The 19,885-nt window shown below is 47.3% G+C and overlaps 1 protein-coding gene across 1 annotated transcript in view; it reads left to right on the forward strand.

Moving 5' to 3' along the window:
- RERE (arginine-glutamic acid dipeptide repeats) overlaps positions 1-19,885 on the forward strand; it is a 422,698-nt gene that overhangs the window by 315,440 nt on the left and 87,373 nt on the right. The window contains 1 exon segment of the mRNA XM_053899022.1: positions 15,318-15,416. Coding sequence (XP_053754997.1) covers positions 15,318-15,416 — 99 coding nt within the window.

Here is a 19,885-nt window from a genome sequence, read left to right on the forward strand (position 1 = left end):
GTCGGATGCTTAACTGACTCAGCCACCCAGGCACCCCTCTTTAGCCATTTCTTTTCTTTTCTCTCTTTTCTTGTTTTTCCTCTTAATTTTTAGAATAGCTTTTTTTTTTTTTTTTTAACATTTTATATTATTTTTTTAAAGTTTATTTATTCTGGGGCACCTGGGTAGCCCAGTCGGTTAAGCATCCGACTTCGGCTCAGGTCATGATCTCACAGTTCATGAGTTCGAGCCCCGCATCAGGCTCCCTGCTATCAGCACAGGGCCCAGTTTCGATCCTCTGTCATCCTCTCTCTCTCTGCCCCTTCCTCTCTCTCTCCCTTGAAAAAAATAAAGTTCATTTATTTTGAGAGAGTGTGCATGCATGCATGAGCAGGATGGAGCAGAGAGAGAGAGAATCATCCCAAGCAGGCCCCATGCTGTCAGCACGGAGCCCGATATGGGACTCGATCCCAGGAACCACGAGATCATGACCTGAGCTGAAATCAAGAGTTGGGTGCTTAACCGACTAAGCCACCCAGCCGCCCCAAAGTGCTTTTTTTGAATGAATCAATTTAGTCTTCGTGATGGTTCTGTCATAGAAGCATGATTATCACCTACAGATGAGTAAGCACATCCTGTCATATAGCTTTAGATACGTGATAATTAACCTCAGAGAAAGAATGGAACTGAGGCCGTGCCTTAACAGCAGTCCTCTTGGAATGTCCGGTGAATCTGCAGTTCGGGGCTTTGCCCTTCGGCCTGTTGGAAGTCCTTCACGCTGTAGCCTGTCCGTGCATCTCTATGCTTTCTCGCAGGGACCGAGGAATTGACTTGGCTTTTACTTTTGTTTGGCACAAGTTAGAAAGTTCCTTTACAAATTTAAGAAACTTCTTTCTCAGATGATTTCTGTTCTCTATGCTAAAAACTGGTGAAACATTTTGAGAATTATGTGGTATTTTGAAAAAACAGCATCGATCAGAATTTTACCCATCTGTAAATCTATATTAACCATTAATATTAACATAATAAGTATCAAATTGGGATAAAAGCCCTTAGCCTTTTTACATTTAAGAAGAAGATATAATAAAATCATTCATTGATTTATTTATTCAGTAAGAAACATTGAATTCCTGCTCTTTGCAAAGCCTTTATGGGAAGGCATTTGTTAGAAATGTTGATAATCTAAGGAAGCATTGAATCTTGGAACAAAGCAGGCCCCTGAGTTTTAAAAGGACTCCTATGTGCCATTAGTTCTAAAATATAGAATACTAAAGTTTGTAATATTTGTGCTACTATGTATGTTTCTTGTACTAGTTTTCAAATATACTTGGGGATACTTTTTTTTGATAGCTCTCCCAGATCACTTTTTTACCCGCAAGTTTTGAAAGTTGGAGTATGAGTTTCCTGCGGCTGCTACAACAAATTACCACAAACTTGCTGGCTTAACACAACAGAAATGCGTTCTCTCCCAGTTCTGGAGGCCAGAGGTATGAAACCAGAGTGTCGGCCAGGCCACGCTCCCTCTGGCTCCTCAGGAGGATTGTTCCTTCCTTTCCCGGCTTCCCATGGCTGCGGGCAGGCCTTGGTTTGGGGCCACATACTTCTCTGCTTGTCTTCACGTTACCTCCCCTCTGCAGGTCCACATCTTCTCTTTTCTGTGTTTTTCTATGGCCTCTCATTCATTCATTCATTCATTCATTCATTCATTCATTCATTCATTCGTTACTTTAAATGTTTATTTATTTTTTGAGAGAGAGAGAGAGAGCACAAGCCGGGGAGGGGGCAAAGAGAGAGAGGGAGAGAGAAATCCCAGGCAGGCTCCCTGCTATCAGTGAGGAGCCTCATGTGGGGCTCAGACTCACAAATGGTGAGATCATGACCTGAGCCGAAATCAAGAGTCCGACGTTTAACCGACTGAGCCATGCAGGTGCCCCACTGCCTCTCTTTTATAAGGATGCTTGTCATTGGACATAGATCCCACTTGGATAATCTAGAATTATTTCCTCATCTCAAAATCATTAACTTAATCCTATCTGCAGAGACCCTTTTTCCAAATAAGGTCTCATCTGTTCCAAAGATTTGATATCCATATCTTCTGGTGGTCATTTTTCAGCCTTGCACAGTTGAGTTTTATTATTATATAAGGTGTCAGTAAAATAAATTACAGTACGTATTTGTGACAGTTTATTTTTGTTTTGATACTGAGAGTATGAAATATTTCTGGTAGCGACTGTGATGTTTCTGTACCTCTGAGGACATTTGATTTTTAAAATAGTACAGTATTTGTAGGGTATATAGTGCGATGTATCTGGCTTTCCTTTTACAAAGAACGTAATTATCTAGGCGATAGAATCGTCACGTGTAACTACTGTATTAGCCGATTTATTCCGACCGGTGACTTGCTGAGCATTTCTTCCTTGGCTCTAGCTCAGAGCTACCTGGCCGGGCCCCTGGGGAGCCCTCCGGGGCAAGGTCCCGTGTTGCCGGCGGGCTCCATCTCTGAGACGGTCGCCCTTGAAGCGACCGCTCTTTGAAGTCTCTGCCTTCTTTTCCGGTTTCTAGTCTAACCCCGCAGCCCCGCTCTGAGCCTGGCCCTGCCGGACTCTGACAGACCGCGGCGTCCGGGCCAGCTCTCTCGTCCAGGAGGCTGACGTCCCCCCGCAGCCGGTCGCGTGCCGGGCTTCTGAGGTGACTGCACCGGGCCGCCCGCCCTTGCCCTCCGAGCCGCCCTGCCTGCCGGTTGGCCTGCCGTTCTCCCCGCGCGCCGTAGGTGTCGAGATGTATATTCCGGCTCACCCCAGGACTCGGGAGTGCCTGTCGTCCGAGCATGTTTAGGAAGGTTGACTCCTCAGTTTTCTCCTTTTTTTTTCCATTTCGGAAATGAGGTATAGATTTTCACGTGTTCTTAAATCAAGTCTGCCTTTACTTGCCTTTACCCCTGAGTCGTCATTATGCGACCAGCGCACAAGATCGTGTGCAACTGTTAGAGTTTGTGGCTTTTGGTTTGCATAATACTTGGCGAGTTTTGGCGTCTTCACAGTCAGGCTGGCTTCTGCCTCTGCTGCTTTGATATCATACAGCCTTCTTCGTTCTCTTAAGACCCTTTGATGGGAAAAGCAGAATTTCAGAAAAAAAAAGTTTCAAAGTTTCTAAGGCCCAGGATCAGGTCCTTGTTGGTTCTCCAGGGCCATTCCTCAGGAGTGCTGCCATGGTGGCCCAGACCCCGTTTTGCTTCTTTCTGAGTCGCCAGCTCTGTCCTTGGCTACGGTTTCCAGATGAAAGAACGGTTACTTGGAGGCGTTCCTGACTCTGGAGTCACACGTACTTCCGTGTATATGTCCCTTTCATTTTCCTTGTCCCGTGACCTTATTATCGTGACCGAAAAGAAGTGTACTGTTCTTTTGCACAGATGTTAAAATTACTCGTCAGAAGTCGCTGAGGTTAAGGTCGCCAAGCCCCATGAATTGGGGGCAGTCATTCCTGCACCTAAACTCGACTTAGTGGGATTTAAAGCAATTTCTGTAAGTGTTTCTCTCTTAATGTTTATGCAGCTGCTCTTGAGGAATTAGTTTTGGTTTTGGTTTTGGTTTTAAGTAATCTCTGTGCCCAATGTGGGATTTGAACTCAGACCCCTGGGATCAAGAGTCTTATTATGTTCTACTGACTGAGCCAGTCAGGCGCCCCTCCCTGGTCTTGAGGTTTTTGTTTTTATTTATTTTCTTAAGTTAACTTTCTGAAGGAATCTGGTTAAAATTGACTCACAGCTGACCTTTCACACATATTTTCTAGTTTAATTTAGCATTTATGAATAGGTTCACTAGTGCGTACATCTCCATGAGAAGGATAGAACTGGTTTCTTTTCTGTCAGCCTCTAGTTTAGAGCCTTACGTACCGTTTTTCTGTATTCAAGGCTGGGAGGATGCTAAGGAAATGGAAAAGGGTTTTAATTTCCACTTGTGATCAGACGTAGGTCTTTCCAAATTGACAAATAATTCTCATTCAGAAAAGCAGCATACACAGTCTAGGTTGATGCGTCTGCCAGTAATTTTCCTGTTTGTGGCCAGAGGTGTACTCATTCTGGATCTTTGAGCCGCGTCTTATCCTTAAGGGATTGATTGCTTTGCTGAGTCCTAAGGAGTCAACTTCCCCTCAGGAGCACATGGCTTCTGGCTTAGATCTATGACAGCTTGCCTTCTCTCTGCGTCCTTTGCCTGGACTCTCACCCAAAGAGCAGGAGGAAAGATTTTGTTTCTAGGAAGTGAGGTTTTATATATATGCTAGCTATATAGATGATTATCCATAATTTTATTTAAAAACCTGTGGCATAAACTACTCCAGTTTCCACAGAAACCTGAAAATGTAGACACTAACCAGTGGGTGTAAGAGAAGCTTCTGCGGCAGCTTGCTGTTCAGGGTCTGGCCTGGGCAGGCTGGCAGAGTTCAGTGGCCGTATTGTTTATTTTACGATTTCTCTAACTGAATGTATTAAAATATTACCGTTTATATCTTCAAAAATTTTTTTAATGTTTATTTTTGAGAGAGAGAGACAGCATGAGCAGGGGAGGGGCAGAGAGAGAGGGAGACACAGAATCTGAAACAGGCTCCAGGCTCCGAGCTGTCGGCACAGAGCCCGACGCGGGGTCGAACTCACGAACTGCGAGGTCATGACCTGAACCGAAGTCAGATGCTCAACCGACGGAGCCACCCCGGCGCCCCCCATTTATGTTTTCAAAAATAGCATCCTTTAGTGTTTCACCTTAAAAGAAACCTCTGTAAAGAGAAGGAATTTTAAAAACTTTGGAGTTCCACGGGGAACCTGGGTGGCTCTGTCAGTTGGGTATCGGACTCTTGATTTTGGCTCAGATCGTGATCTCAGGGCTGCGGGTATCGAGGCTCGCCTCGGGCTCTGCACAAAGCATGGAGTCTGCTTCCGATTCTCTCTTTTCCTCTGACCCTTTCCCCCACTTGCCTGCTCTCTCTCTCTTTCTCTAAAAGAAAACAAACGAGTTTGAGGCCCCAAAAATGACCTCGTTCGGCCCCTCCACTGCCGGTGAGGAAGCTGGGGGCTGCGATGCTGTGCAGAGGGGTAACCCCAGACCCCTTGCCCAGGCCACCTGCTCCTCCTGGCACAGTTGCTAACTCTCCCCTCAGTTTCCTGGTTCCCAGACTCAGATGTTTGCTCGGTTCCCCACAAGTCACCAGGTCCTCGGTTTCCATTCTCAAGCCCACGTTTTATCCTGTGTTGTAAGTATTGCAGAAAAAACTTCCTTCGTGTGGTCTTTTTAAGTTCGTCCACTTTCCTTAGTGCTGCTTCCCTGTGACTGTCGTGCAGCCCTGTCCCTTTTTAGTCCGCTGTCCTTGATGGAATATTTCCCGTGCTCCAGGAATCCTGCTCGGCGATTGCCGTCTATCTTTTCATCCTAAACATTCTCCGGAATAGGCGCTGTATTCTGCCTTTCTGCAGCGGAGAAAGCGGTGGTTTAGAGAGATAATGGACTTGCCTGCGACCACACAGCTAGTGGCAGAGCTGGCGTTTGAATGCGCCAGAGCGGGGAACCCTTTCCTGTTGCGGCTTCGTCTCTGCTGAACTCCCAAACCCTCATCGTTGGTCGCAGGCCCTCCGTGGATTCTTCTTTCCAGGTGTTTATGAAGATGATGTCAGATGAGAGCCTCAAAATAGCTAGGTGGTCAGAAATAGCCAAGACATTTAGAGTTTGGTTTGTTCGGTGTTTTTAAGAGCGTTTACTGATCTCAGTTGGTGCCGGCATTTGATGCCTCCTTTCTAATCAGCTTGCTGGTTGAGGCTCCTGTTCCGTGGGTTTTGAATACCTTCCAAGACACCATGGCCAGGAGATAGAGACCCCCTAATTTCTAGACACAATATTATGTGGGAAGTAATTATGAATCAGAAATATGGCGGTGTTGCATCAGCCGTGGGAAATACAGTCGTGAGATGTTACCTGGACATGTTGCTGCCTATTTTTGTTGGTTCCTAGAATGTGTTCAGTTTGGTTGTTGCTCTTCGTTGATGATGGGCAGGGTTATCAATCATACCGCACTGATCATTGATTTTCAAAACCTGCTCTATGAAGTCATCTTGGTTTTTCAAAATGGTAAATGTCACCCCCGTCAGTGTCCACTGGCACCTGTGTGTTTTGAGGAGAGCTCATCTCATCATTTTCTTCATGTGGGTGCATGTCCTCCTCTCTGAGTTGCTGGTTCCCTCCCTCCGGCCACCCCGCCTGCCCCCACATGCAGACGGACCGTGTGCTGGCTGTGTCCTTGCAGCTGGAGGGGTCTGGAGCCCGCCAGGCCTGAACTGCCCCAGGATAGCCGCGGGCACGGGCCCGGGTCTCCCAGCTCCTCCTGGACGTGGGTTTATGTTAGAGTCCTCGCTCTCTGCCGTGGAAGTGGCCTTGAGCAAGAGAGCAGACCTCTCAGTTTTGAGTCCTCGTTGTTAGTACTCTTGCCACACGTGGTGGCGTGAAGAGTGGTGGAGTCCGAAAGGTCCCAGACTTTGCAACACACATGCGGCACCCAGCGACTTGGCCCCCCCCCCCCCCCCCGGCCCCAGGGGCTGGTGCGGGTTCTGGAACCTTGTAGTTACACACGGACTGTTGCGGGTTGGTGCGGAGGGTTGGTGCAGCGACTGTTTTCCCTCTGAAAACTCCTGAGACCCGCCCCTCAGCCCTGCTTCAAGCAGCTACGTTCTGCATCTTTGCCGCAGTCTTTAAAATGTGCCCCCGCAAGAACGTTCAGACAAATTCAGCCTTTCTAGTGATCAAATAGCATTATTTGGAGTGACAGTGGCCAAACAAAAATGAATAGCGTGCCTGTAGTTTCAGTTAGAGTTTTTTGGTGCGCACACATATGTATTTTGAGCCTGACTGGCTCATTGGTGATGGTGGTATGACTGAAAATATATGGACATCTGTATATCATGGATTATGAGACAGATTTTTTTTTAAATTTTTTTTTTAACGTTTATTTATTTTTGAGACAGAGAGAGACAGAGCATGAACGGGGGAGGGGCAGAGAGAGAGAGGGAGACACAGAATCTGAAACAGGCTCCAGGCTCTGAGCGGTCAGCACAGAGCCCGACGTGGGGCTCGAACTCACGGACCGCGAGATCGTGACCTGAGCCGAAGTCGGCTGCTTAACCGACTGAGCCACCCAGGCACCCCGAGACAGATTTTTTAAAGTTTTGTCTTTGGGGCGCCTGGGTGGCTCAGTCGGTTAAGCAGCCGACTTCGGCTCAGGTCACGATCTCGCGGTCCGTGAGTTCGAGCCCCACGTCGGGCTCTGTGCTGACCGCTCAGAGCCTGGAGCCTGTTTCAGATTCTGTGTCTCCCTCTCTCTCTCTGCCCCTCCCCCGTTCATGCTCTGTCTCTCTCTGTCTCAAAAATAAATAAACATTAATTAAAAAAAAAAAGTTTTGTCTTTGACTTCTTTGAGATCTTTCTCATTTACGTAAATGGTTGAAATAATTAGAACTACACGGAGAATTTTAAGATCTCTTCCAAATCCCACTTTTTTTCCTTTCTAAGCTATTTTGGCACTTTCTTGCAAATAAACATTTCACAGAGCAAAAGACTTTTAAACCTAATACTGTTCTTAATGGACTGCAATTATTTAATATTTAGCATGAATGCAGTCTAAGGCTTTTTCTGTAGTTATTATAATGGCTATAATTGCAAAAGGATGCTTTGGGGTAGGAGAAACTGCCAGATGCGATGCCATTTGATCTAAAAAGGTCATAGCAAAAGGGACATTTAAATTAAGTTATAAATTACAATCGAAGAACAATATTTTGATGTGTGAGACCGGAGATGTCAGAGCAGGGAGATGTAATTCATGGGTTCATTATAGAACAGGGGTGCCTGACAGCTGAGCCGTGCCAAAAGGAAAATTTATTTGCAACATCACGCAGACAGAAAATGGCAGCTAAGATGAGAAGCCACAGCAGAAACTTGAAGCCTTGTGGTAATACAGAGTTTGTGCTAATAAGACTGCCTGGGATCCAGAGATGCTTAATGATTGCTGTAATATAAATGAGGTGTTTGGACATGTGCGCATATTCAGTCTTATTTAAGTTAAGACCTCGTTTTTGCTCTATAAAATAACATACTTTATAACCAGGCATTAAGGTTGATTCTCTCACCTCCCTGTGCAATATACAGATTTGCTGCAAATTCAAAATTGTTTAGGCAGGAGAGTTAAAGCTTGAAACAAGATCTCCATCCATGGCAGCTTTGAGGAAGGATATAATTTAATGTTTATAGCAATCCATGAGAAGTTCAATCATGAGTTAATTAAACTGTAGGCAGTCATTAAGTATTATTTATTCTTTCGAGAAGCTTGCCAGTAAAGCACTTATATATATTAAATTATAGAAAGTAATAAGCAGGGAGTGATTTGTCAGGCAGAGCGAGAGTTGCAGATTTAACTTGGGCAATTATGCAGAAATGTGTTTTTCTTCTTGTGGCACGATCCTTTCTTCCTGCTGATCCCGGAGAGGTCAGAAGCCGCAGCTGACCATCGAGGGTGCGTGGGCCCCAGTGCTGCACGATAGATGATCTACTGAACTTGTATGTGCCCGGTAGTCTTAGGTGAGAGATGGTTACCTGAAATGTTCCCTGTGGTGATGACACCGCTACACGGCGCGTAGCTTTTTGACATTTCACGTGTCTTGTCACGTCGTATCTCATTTAGTACCTTCCGTTGTCTTTGGACGCGGCTGAGGGACGGTGGTGTTAGGCCCGTTTGACGGTCGAAAACCTCAGCGCGGCCGGTTTGTGACACAACTGCTGACGAGTCCGTCTCCTGCCCCAGATCCCGCGCTGGGTTCGCTAGGTGTTGACAGAAGGCGCGGACTCTGGGGCGGTTTCCACAGAAGGGGCTGCCGGGCGCCTGAAGTCGCGGAGAGCTTTTCACGCAACTGGCTAAATGCGCTTGCGTGTGGCGCGGTGGCTTTGGCTCTGCGGGTTCGGTGTGGCGGTTCCGTTTGCCACGGTGGAACCAGACCGGGAGCGTGTTCCTCAAGCTGCTCTCGTTTTTAGCGCCACGGCTCCTGCCGCGTCCGCCCGGCTGGCTCGCTCGTGCGGGTCCTTGCTAGCGCGGCGGTGGCCCTGGGAGCCGCTTAGTTGGCCCTTGCTGACGGGACGGGGGGGGGGGGGCAGAGAGAACGTGGTGCCCGCGGCCTGCCTCTGAGGCGGGGCCGCCGGGAGGCCCGGTAGACGCGGGTGGGCCCCCGGTGCGGGAGGGTCCTGTTGGCCGTTTCACAGTGAACGGACCAAAGGCCGAGGAAGGAACGCGGCCCGAGGGTTCTGCGGAGCCAGGCCCGGGGAACAAAGAGCAAAGCGCAGGAAAACAACCGGGCCGGGATCGTTCCGGGATGGAGTGACTTGAAAGGCTGGCGCGTTGAAGAACCACCGTCTTGTTATCAGATTCCCCGGGTATCGACCTGTGGTTTAGGGAGAGACTGATTTTACTCGTGTAGAAGTGCAGACTTGCAGTTCAGTGATGCGGAAGCAGCAGATTTACAAGTCTGTGCCTCCTTGATCATTGGATTATGTGCGGGGCGCGCGCGTGCGCGCGCGCACACACACACACACACACACACACACACACACACACACACGCCCCTTGTGATGATGGATTTGAAAACAGTGGTTTCTGCTGAATGACATCCTGCTTTAGTGGCTGGCGGGGTGATGGGGATGGTGTAAGATCTAAATGCTTCTCTCCCCAGTAGCTCGTAAACATTGGAAGCTGGTTGAGTAACGATGCTTTTTCTTGGTCCCTGCATTTTGCAGTGGTCTTTTCCCATCTGCTCTAAAATGGTACAGCTCACTGTACTCTACATTAAAATCGCATTTAATCCCAGATCTTACCAGCCTTGCTCGGTTGCAGAATGGACAGAAGGTTTACTTACCTTGCTTTAATTGCTTTTCCAAGGCTACAAAGTGAAGCTGTAAGACGTTTGAGGGGTTCTCCCCCTGTCTTCGTTGCAATTTCTTTGAACAGTCTTCTCTGGAGAAATGGAAGAGAATTTTATTCACATTAAAGGACCTTTTACCTTAGCGATATTGGGAAGCCTATACTGCATTTCCTGACTATATGAATGTGTGTGTATGGCTGTGATCAGGGGTTTAAAATTTGAAACCCACATCATGTTTTCCTCAAGGTGAAATTACTTTAATCTGTTAGAGCTCGATACTATATTAGAGGGGAATGTTGTTAATGACAATTTTAGAGATTTAAGATAGCCAGTATTTTGGTAGACTTAATTCTAATTTACATAAGGAATACAGTGGAAATACCCAGTTAAGCTCTTCCTCAAGCATTATTTTGTCTCCAACCCAAAGAAAGGAAATCTTCGTGGTCATCTAGAAAACAAACCCCCTTTTAGAAGGCCTTCCCTGTTGCTTGATATGTGGACTAAAGAAGGTAGTCCCCAGCCTTTTGGGACCCTAGATTTTGAATGTGAGATTTAGATAGACACATTCTGCAAGACTGAGACTTTGCAGTGACTGTTACAGACCCTTCTCGGTCTTACTTTCCTGCTGACCGTTCTCTTTGTTCTTCGTGAGCTATATCTGTCCCTGGCAGTTTAGCACTCTGCAGACACCTGTGGAAGGAACGAAGGGTGTCCTCAACAACAGTAATTTTCCCCAAGGGCTCAAAATGTAATCTTCATTTTTGTGAAGCTGTGTGGGCCATAATGACTTTTTGTATGCTAAAAGTACATCTTTAATGAAGTATCATTAAAGTATTTCCATAAAGAAATGAAAACTCAGAGTGTTCTTAGAATTCCTAGAAAGTAGAAATAAATGTTAGTAACATTCAGAAGAAGGTGAGTGTGTAGAGAGGTTTGTTTTGGTTCCCTAGGAAGAGGGAAGGCAGAGCCCCCCCCCCCCCCCCGACCCAGCCTGTGTCCCAGCCTTTATGCATATTGAGGACAGCGCAGTAATGCCCGAACTTCATTTGTTCAGTAAATATTTCATCACTGTTGGTGAACAATCCCGTAGTTCTGACTTTTTGAATGTCTTTCTAGAGGGGGGGAGGGGTAGACACTAAATATTTATTGGATTCCTTCCACGGAAAGGTCAGGAACGGGGATATTTTAAGAGGACAGGCAGACGGTGGACGGGACGAAAGGAAGGCATTGGCCAGTATTTAGAGAGCAGAGTAGCAGCAGGAAGCCCAGGGTACGGCCCACGCCACGGAGAGCGTGGTGTCCAGTGCAGATTCGTGCAGGGGTGCGAGCGCCGGCCTGTGCTTCGGGGACGTTAGCCGCCCAGCGGGGATCCCTCGGAGGGCACCGCACACGCACTGGCCAGCCTGTCCGACAGACCAGACCACCAGAAGCTCGGCGAGGCATTTGGAACCTGTCTTCCGAGTCTCGTTCAGAACCGTCCTCGGTTCCCTGAGAGGCAGGAATGGCACAGGGAGGGCTGATGACGTTTCATTGGCTCTGCTCCTTCAGCCGCTCACTTTTGGAAGAGGCCTTACGTTCTCCCATCAGCCACAGAAGATTTAAAATTCTTAATTTTTCCTGTGTACTGTACCAGAGTTTTAGTCAAACTTCCAAAATTATGAACATGAATAATTATGTGAAACATAAGTGGTTTTGTTTATAGTTTAACAGTTTTTGTCTCTCTCTGGAAAGACTACTGTCTAATCTAGAAAATTGGTGAAAATTGAGTAGAGGCTCCTTCCTTTATTTTTTTTTCTCTTCCCTTTTAAAAATGAATTGCTAATACTCATTTAGTATATTACGTGCTAGGTACAGTTCTGGGCAATTTTCATGCTTTTTTCTAATGCTAACCTCATAATCCCCTAAGAGGTAGAAGTTCTCACTCTTCCATTTTTTAAAGTTTATTTTTATTTTTAATTTAATTTTAATTTTTAATTTTTATTTTGAGAGAGAGAGAATGCCCGGGTGTGCGCGTGAGGGCGGGAGGAGGGGCAGAGAGAGAGAGAATCCCAAGCAGGCTCCGCGCCATCAGCGTGGAGCCCGACATGGGGCTCAGCCTCACAACTGTGAGATCATGACCTGAGCCAAAAATCAAGAGCTGGACACTTAACTGACTGAGCCACCCAGACGCCCCTGTTCTACTCATTTTTATTAAAAAAAAAAAAAAAAAAATTTTTTTTTTTTTTTGCATTTATCTATTTTTGAGAAACAGAGTGAGACAGAGCATGAACAGGGGAGGGGCAGAGAGAGAAGGAGACACAGAATCCGAGGCAGGCTCCAGGCTCTGGGCAAGCAGCCAGCACAGAGCCCGACGCGGGGCTCAGACCCACAAACTGTGAGATCATGAACTGAGCTGAAGTCGGACGCTCAACGGACTGAGCCACCCAGGTGCCCCTCCTCTCATTTTTAAAGATGACAAAATTAAGGCCCAGAGAAGATGAGTAACTCGTCTGAGTTCACATACTTAGTAAGTAACAGACCTAGTGTTTGAATCTGATTGTCTAGCTGCAGAGTCCACGGTCTTTTGTCTCTTTACAATTACCCCAGGTGTATATATAATTACCTCTGAAGAAATGTTGTTAGTCTCCCATAAGCTTTTTATTAAGAATTTATGACCTGATCAACTTGAATTGACTTCAGATTATCACTAAAATATGTGCTTTTTAAAGAATGAAATAGGCCTGCAATTTTTTTCTTTTATTCAGTTCTGATCCATGTTGTTAACCTCATATTCTAGATTCTTGTTATATTATAGAGCTTGACACGTATCTGCTTGTTCTAGATATTGGGCAAAATTTGAAAACCTAACTTTGTTTTCATCTTTTTATATTTCTGAAAGAAGTCTAGATTAGACGGGTTTTTTTTTTTTTTTTTTTTTTAGGTTTATTTTGAGAGAGAACGAGCATGTGTAGTGTGAGTGGAAGCAGGGGAGGGGCAGAGAGAGGGGGGAGAGAGAGAATCGTGCTTTCAGCATAGAGCCCGAGGCGGGGCTTGGTCCCGTGACTCTGGGATCATGACCTGAGCCGAAACCAAGGGTTGTACTCTTAACTGACTGAGTCACCCAGGCGACCCTGGACAGTTTTCAAACGTTTCCAAATTATGCTATTTTATTTTAGGATTTATTTAGTATGGTATTTATAGTATAGTATACTATTTTATTTTTTAAAGTCTAATGATGAATGTTACGAAGGTATAAAAGTTAATATCTAGCATTCATATTCATGACATATACCCTCAGCACACACCCAGTATCATCATCAAAACAGGATCCAACGTGGATTGTTGCTATAGGTGTTTTGTTCTGTTTCGTTTTAATGTAGGGACTTGTTGTTATAATTAACATATAGCCTGGACTTCCTTGGACCTGGATTTAAAATAAATTGAGGTCCCCCACACTGTGAGAATACTCAGGAAATTTTAACTTGTAATACTTTCTCTGACTGAACGATGAAAATGGATATTTGTCATAGCCCTTCCAACAGCAGGTGAATAGTTAGAAGAGAGGCTTGCTGGGTATGTTTCAAATATTATTTTAATTTATTCAACAAATATTTACTGCAGGCTTACTATATGCTCAGCCTAGGCCTGCTGCAGTTGCCAGGAAGGCGGTCTGTGTGTCTTTCCTATGAGTCTTCTACTAAAGAGGGGAAACACCGCACGCTCTTGTCTTCTGAGTCTGGAGCTCTTGACTTACACCAGGGCGGGTAGCAATTACTATAGCCTACTTGGTCTCGTCATCTCATCTGTATTGTGTCCTCACAACACATCCCCAGTGGTTTGCAAGTTTCCTGAAATAAAAATCATGGGTTACTAAGGTTTGTACTTTATTTGTACTGAGTCTGCAGCAGATGCTGGTGAATCATCCAGGTAAGGGATTGAAGCACGGGTGAGAAGGTCGGGTCTACTCCATGAGCGCAGGGGTGCCTTTGCCTGTTTTGTCCACTGGTGTATGCCTGGGGTCTGTTACATTGCCTAGAACACGGTAGGTGCTCAGTCAGCATGAGGCCAAATGAATTTGAATCAACTGAGCTTTAGATTGGGGTGGAGTCTGTATAGGGACGATAGTTGAAGGAATTTATTTATTAACGTAACTGGTATTTCTGCTGGATCTCCATACGCAACGGACTGTGAGGTACTGGAGATACGGGTCTTAGCCAAAACGGGTTCTTTTTTTTTTTTTTTCTTTTTTTTTTTTTTTAGCGTTCATTTATTTTTGAGAGACAGAGTGGGAGAGGGGCAGAGAGAGAGGGAGATGCAGAATCCAAAGCAGGCTCCAGGCTCTGAGCTGTCCGCACAGAGCCCAACGTGGGTCTGGAACCTACGGAGCGTGGGATCGTTACCTGGGCCAAAGTCAGACGCTCGACCGACCGAGCCACCCAGGCACCCCTAGCCAAAACGGATTCTTGTGCCAGGGAACTAGATATGTAGAGGAAAGTCAGATTTCCGGTGAGAATTCTGAAGTGACAGCCACAGGTGGGAGGTGGGAGGTTAAGCCAGAGGATCCTTCTACCTGCTCCTTCACTCCATTGTCTGCAAGTGGAAGAGGACTGGGGTCACCTAGGAAAGGAGTGTCTTTGCGAGATAGAGAGGGGGAGCGGTGTCAGGCACTGCCTGGGGTTGGAAAGGATGTGGAGTGGGAAAGGTTGATCACCTTTGATGAGAGAGAAGTCTGGTCCTAAGAGGAATGTGTAGGTAAACCAGTATCTTCATTCGTGTGTGCTGAGCAGTTAGTATACTGTTACAGAGTTTCATTACAAAGCTCGTATAGTTTAGGTACTTCAGATTTTTTTAATGAAATGACTACAGTAGCAAGACTTCAGAAATGCTACCAGGAGATAACATAATGCAGTAGGTCTTTGAACTGCTCTGGGGAGAAGGGGACGAGGGTGAGTGGGAATCATGTTGCCTGGTCGGAGTCTTGGCTTTACCGCCTACTGGTTTAGTGTGGTGAGCACCTTTACACTTGACCTTTCTATGCCTCAGTTTCCTTATCCATAAAATGAGGTGACTATACTTCCTGCCCCATAAGCTTAAATGAGAGAATTAAAAAAATACAGGATTAAAAAAAAATAATGAGCACGAGGAATGTGTTTACCTCTGTGCCAGGTCAGATGTTCAGTAAATGTTACTGTTCTTAGCGTTGTTCTGTTCTTGCCAAAATGTTCTCTGCCTTGCCTGCCTCCCTTTCCCCGAACTGCTGGACCTGGGGTGGGGGGATGTGAATTCTGCTGACGAGCATGCCCGTTCCGTGATTCTTCTGTCAGGACAAACGCAGGGCTTCTCTTTCATTGATTTGCTTCCAGATCTGCTACTTGGCACACTTATCTGACTAAAACTGTTGTTGTTGTTGTTGCTTTAGCTCCATGAAAGTGGTTATGACGCTGGCAAAGCCCTGCAGCGCCTGGTCAAGAAGCCCGTGCCCAAGCTGATCGAGAAGTGCTGGACCGAGGACGAAGTGGTGAGCTCGGACGGGACTGGCCCTGCGGTCTGGGTCACCGGGGTGTCTGCTTCTCCGTGCGTGACCTCCCTGCTCCTCCGGGGACTGTCCATGGTACCCAGCAGTCAAAGGAAGGAGACTTTAAACCTCAAAGTTGCACAGAAAGACTTGCTTTTTAGGAAGCTCAGTGGGAAGGATGTTCTCCGGTTTCATGGAAAGACAGAAGAATCTGTAGGGTTGGTTGGCTGGTTTCAGCAAGTCAGCGTTTGATGCCTATTTTAAGACATAAGCATTTTTTAATGCTTATTTTTTATTTTTGAGAGAGAAAGCGTGAGCAGGGGAGGGGCAGAGAAAGGAGGACAGAGGATCTGAAGCCGGCTCGGCGCTGTCGGCACAGAGCCTGACTCGGGGCTCGAACTCAATGAACCGTGAGATCACGACCTGAGCCGAGTCGGACACTCGACCGACTGAGCCGCCCACATGCCCCTTAAGACATAAGCGTTAAAACCATTTGCTGCGTAACCTAGAGCGGGGCTGTTGCCTTGTTTTTATTTGGAGGGCCAGCGGGATCCCTAACCTGCTGAAGGACGTTACTCAAAAGCAGGTAGCATAGACCCGATTATATAAATATAGTGGATCTTACATATTCGTCCTGTCATCGTGGCTCAGCAAAGAAGGTAGGGAGATAAGATAGGTGCCCACAAGCACAGATTGAAAACCCACGGATTCCTGTCCCAGCCGACTGAGTTCCCATGGAGCTACATCCCCATCTTGTGACTTCTGAAAGGCGTTGCTGTCAGAGACGTACAGACTGCTTGTGCTCTTGCAGATACGGTCTCGTGTTTGCGTGTTACGGCTTGACGTTTGCCCTTTAGGTTGAAAGAAACGAAGATGGCGGCTGTCACTGGTAGACCTGTCGATTTTAAGTTCCTCGCCTGTGTCCTGAATCTGCTAAGAAAGCGTGCTTAGAAGCTCTTGGTGCTTTCCTGATCTTGCTCTTTTGTTTATTTCGGCAATATTTATCGAGTACTTGTTGTGTGCCGGGTGCTGTGCTAGGAGCCGTATCAAGAGCAAAGGTCCCTCCTCACGAGGCTTGTGTTTGTTTTCAGAGGAGAGACCGTCTGTAAATCAATATTTGTTAAGTGGCGGTACACACACACGCTGGGGAAGACGGAGTAGGCAAGGAGGATGGGGAGTAAGCCGGGTGAGGGGCTGTGTGGCAGAAGGGGCTGAGGAAAGGCCTGGTAAGAACCATTTGAGCAGAGGTGAGCCTTTTAGATCGGGGCCCTACGGTGAAAGCGTGGCCGGGAGAGAGAACTCCGGGCCCCGGGTGCGTTCAGGACGGAGGCAGGCACGTGTCTGCGGGGAAGGGATAGTGCGGGGATCGGGCGCGGCCTGCGGACCCACGGTCGGTGCCTCGCTCTTCGCTCTGCGTGGGCAGATTCTGAGCAGAGGGTACCATCATCTGCTGGCGGGCGCCCTCTGGCCACTGAGTCGCAGGTGGGCTTCCGGGGCAGTTGCGAGCATCCGGGCCTGAGACCGGTGAGCGGACAGCATGGTGGCAGTGCCGGTGGGAAATGGCGAGACCCTGGGTGCACGTTGGAGCAAGAGCCAAGGCGATTGTTCGAGGAAAGGCCACGTGGGGGTTGGGCAGTCGGGGGCAAAGTAGGAGACGAGGAGGTAGCAGGGGTGGACTGAAGCGGCCCCTGAAGGCTTGGTCGGAGAGAGCTTTTTCATAGCCCGTTAACACTTGCAGCTTATCAGACGCATGATGAGGTGGGTGCTGCTGTTTAGAAATTAAAAGTTTAAAACCTTTACACGATCAGTAAAGAGTTGGGGCCATCTTAAACATCTGTTCCTGTTCAGACACTGGCAGAGTACACACGTCACATTCGTTTGTTTTGTAAAGTCCCGTGGATGTGGTTTTCACTGTGGACCCGTTTCTGTGACAAGGAGATCCGACTTGTGACTGATGAAATTTTAAAGTTCCTCGGGAAGTCTTGGTGCCAGAAAGATGTGGGGAGGTGAAAGGATGGAAGGAATGTGTGAAATGCCACCAACCCGGAGACCCCATCAGCGCCCACGTGCCCCGATGCCCTTCTTGTTCCTTCCTTAGCGCTGACGCCCCGGGGCTCCTCAGCGGCCGGGCGGCCAGGCACTCACCCTTCCTGTCTCCCAGACCTCTCATTCGCCCTGGAATTTAAAGACTCCCACTTAAAAGAAAGCTGCTTTCCTTTTCCTGCTGCACTCGCTTCTCTTGGGCACAATGTGAACCGTGTCCCTGCTGTCGGCAGCCGGTGGGAGGGAAAGGGGAGTCTTACACATCAGAAAACGCTCGGCTTTATTTTAAAAAGTGAAGCACGACTCTAGGCGGACATGATAATGGTCCGTAACTGCATAAGCCCTTGTCATTGGGCTCATTTCTGTCGTGTCTGCTTCTTGTTTCGGTGTAGGTTTTGAGAAATATGTTGGCGGGCCTCCAGCCCTTGCAGAACTCAGAGATCAAATGGCCGTCCCCTTATTTATAGGAAGTTAAGCTTCATTTTCTAAAACCTCAAAAGTGAATGGGAAAGAGGGATTGAATAATTGATAGGCTGAAGGGAGCCTCTCAAATCTTGGACCAGCTCGATGTGGCAGCGAGGCACCGTCACTAGTGAGGTCCTGCCTTGGCCTGGTTTTGGCTGCGAGAGCATCACCCTCTGTGTGTGCGGCCTCTTCCCTGGAAGTCCCCTCGTTTCCCACCCCAGCACTCAACAGGAGTAAGCAAAGCGTGTCCCAACTAAAGTAAGTATGTGGGCCTACCTCTCTTCTTTTTCCCCTCCCACGTTTTCTGTGTACCTGGACGTCTTAGTTATTTTTTAGTTTATTTATTTTGGAGGGGAAGGGGCAGAGAGAGATGGGGAGAGAGAATCCCAAGCAGGCTCCACACTGTCATCACAGAGCCCCAACGCGGGGCTCAAACCCACAAACAGTGAGATCATGACCTGAGCCGAAATCCAGAGCCAGACGCTCATCTGACTGAGCCACCCAGGCGCCCTGACATTTTACTTATTTTTAAGCATCACTGCCTCCAGTATATCCATTTGATCTAACTGCAGCAGCGTCGATGAAGTTGTTTTCCTTTGCATTTATATGAACCGGACACTCCTGTGTGCAAGGGTTGGTGGAATGAGCACCTGACAGTGCGAACCCCTGGCCGGGCTGGGAACACGCGGCCCCTGCGCGTCCTGGCTCCTGCGGGTGCGCTGCTCCCTGATCAGACAAATCTCTCCCCATCTCGCCAGTGCACGCCCTCGCTGCTTTTCACCGCTCTTTGAGGTTCAGGGCAGTTCCCGGGCCCAGCCCGCTCTGATCGCGCCCTCTTCTGAGTTGTTTCCCCAGTTTGCAGCGTTTGTTAGCAGCCTGCCCCTGGCTTTTTCCTGCCCCTTCCTCCGCTCCTCCTCACAGGCTTTACTTCTGAGTTGATTGCCCTCTTAGTTCATAAACTTAAGAGCAGGGACTTAACTGATGGGGTCTGGTAGAGACTAATGTCTCTAAGAGGGGCTTGAAGAATATTAACAACTCTTTATTCAAGATTATTGTTTGTAAAGATTTTTTTTTTAATTTTTAAAAAATGTTTATTTTGGGGGCACCACCTGGGTGGCTCAGTCAGTAAGCGTCTGACTTCGGCTCAGGTCATGATCTCACGGTTCGTGGGTTCGAGCCCCACATCGGGCTCTGTGCTGACAGCTCAGAGCCTGGAGCCTGCTTGGGATTCTGTGTCTCCCCTCTCTCTGTGCCCTTCCTCCACTCATGCTCTGTCTCTCAAAAGTGAATAAAGATTAAAAAAAAATTTTTTTTTAATGTTTATTTTTGAGAGAGAGCGCACATCTTCCGGGGAGGGACAGAGGTGGGGGGCAGGGGTGGACAAAGAATCTGAAGCAGGCTCTGTCCTGACAGCTGAGAGCGACATGAGGCTCAATCCCACGAACTACAAGATCGTGACCTGAGCCAAAGTCAGACACTGAACCCACTGAGCCACCCAGGCACCCAAGGTTCTTTAATTAAGATCGTCCTGGGGCTTCAGCTCAGGTCATGATCTTGAGGTTCGAAAGTTCGAGCCCTGCGTTGAGCTCTGTGCTGACAGCTCGGAGCCTGGAGCCTGCTTTGGATTCTGTGTCTCCCTCTCTCTCTGCCTCTCTCCCACTTGCACTCTGTCTCTCTCTCTCTCAAAATAAATATTAAAAAAAAAAAGATTGCCTTCACTCCAACATTTTAAAACTTGTAATAGTTAATAATTATGCATCAGAGAAAAACTTTTACATGCGCTCAAAGCTGACCTTAAAATTTTACCTTTGGAAAAAATTTCCTATATTCTTTGTGATAACACCACCCAATTTCTTCGTCCTAGGTCTTTCAGATATTAACTAATTGTTGAGATTTTAGGCCTCAAAATTACACAGTGAGAGGCTTTTCATTTTACATTTTCTCTCCGTGATTCCTTTGACCGC

The sequence above is a fragment of the Panthera pardus genome, unplaced genomic scaffold, assembly GCF_024362965.1.
Source record: "Panthera pardus isolate Hobbes unplaced genomic scaffold, ASM2436296v1 HiC_scaffold_11, whole genome shotgun sequence".
NCBI lineage: Eukaryota > Metazoa > Chordata > Mammalia > Carnivora > Felidae > Panthera > Panthera pardus.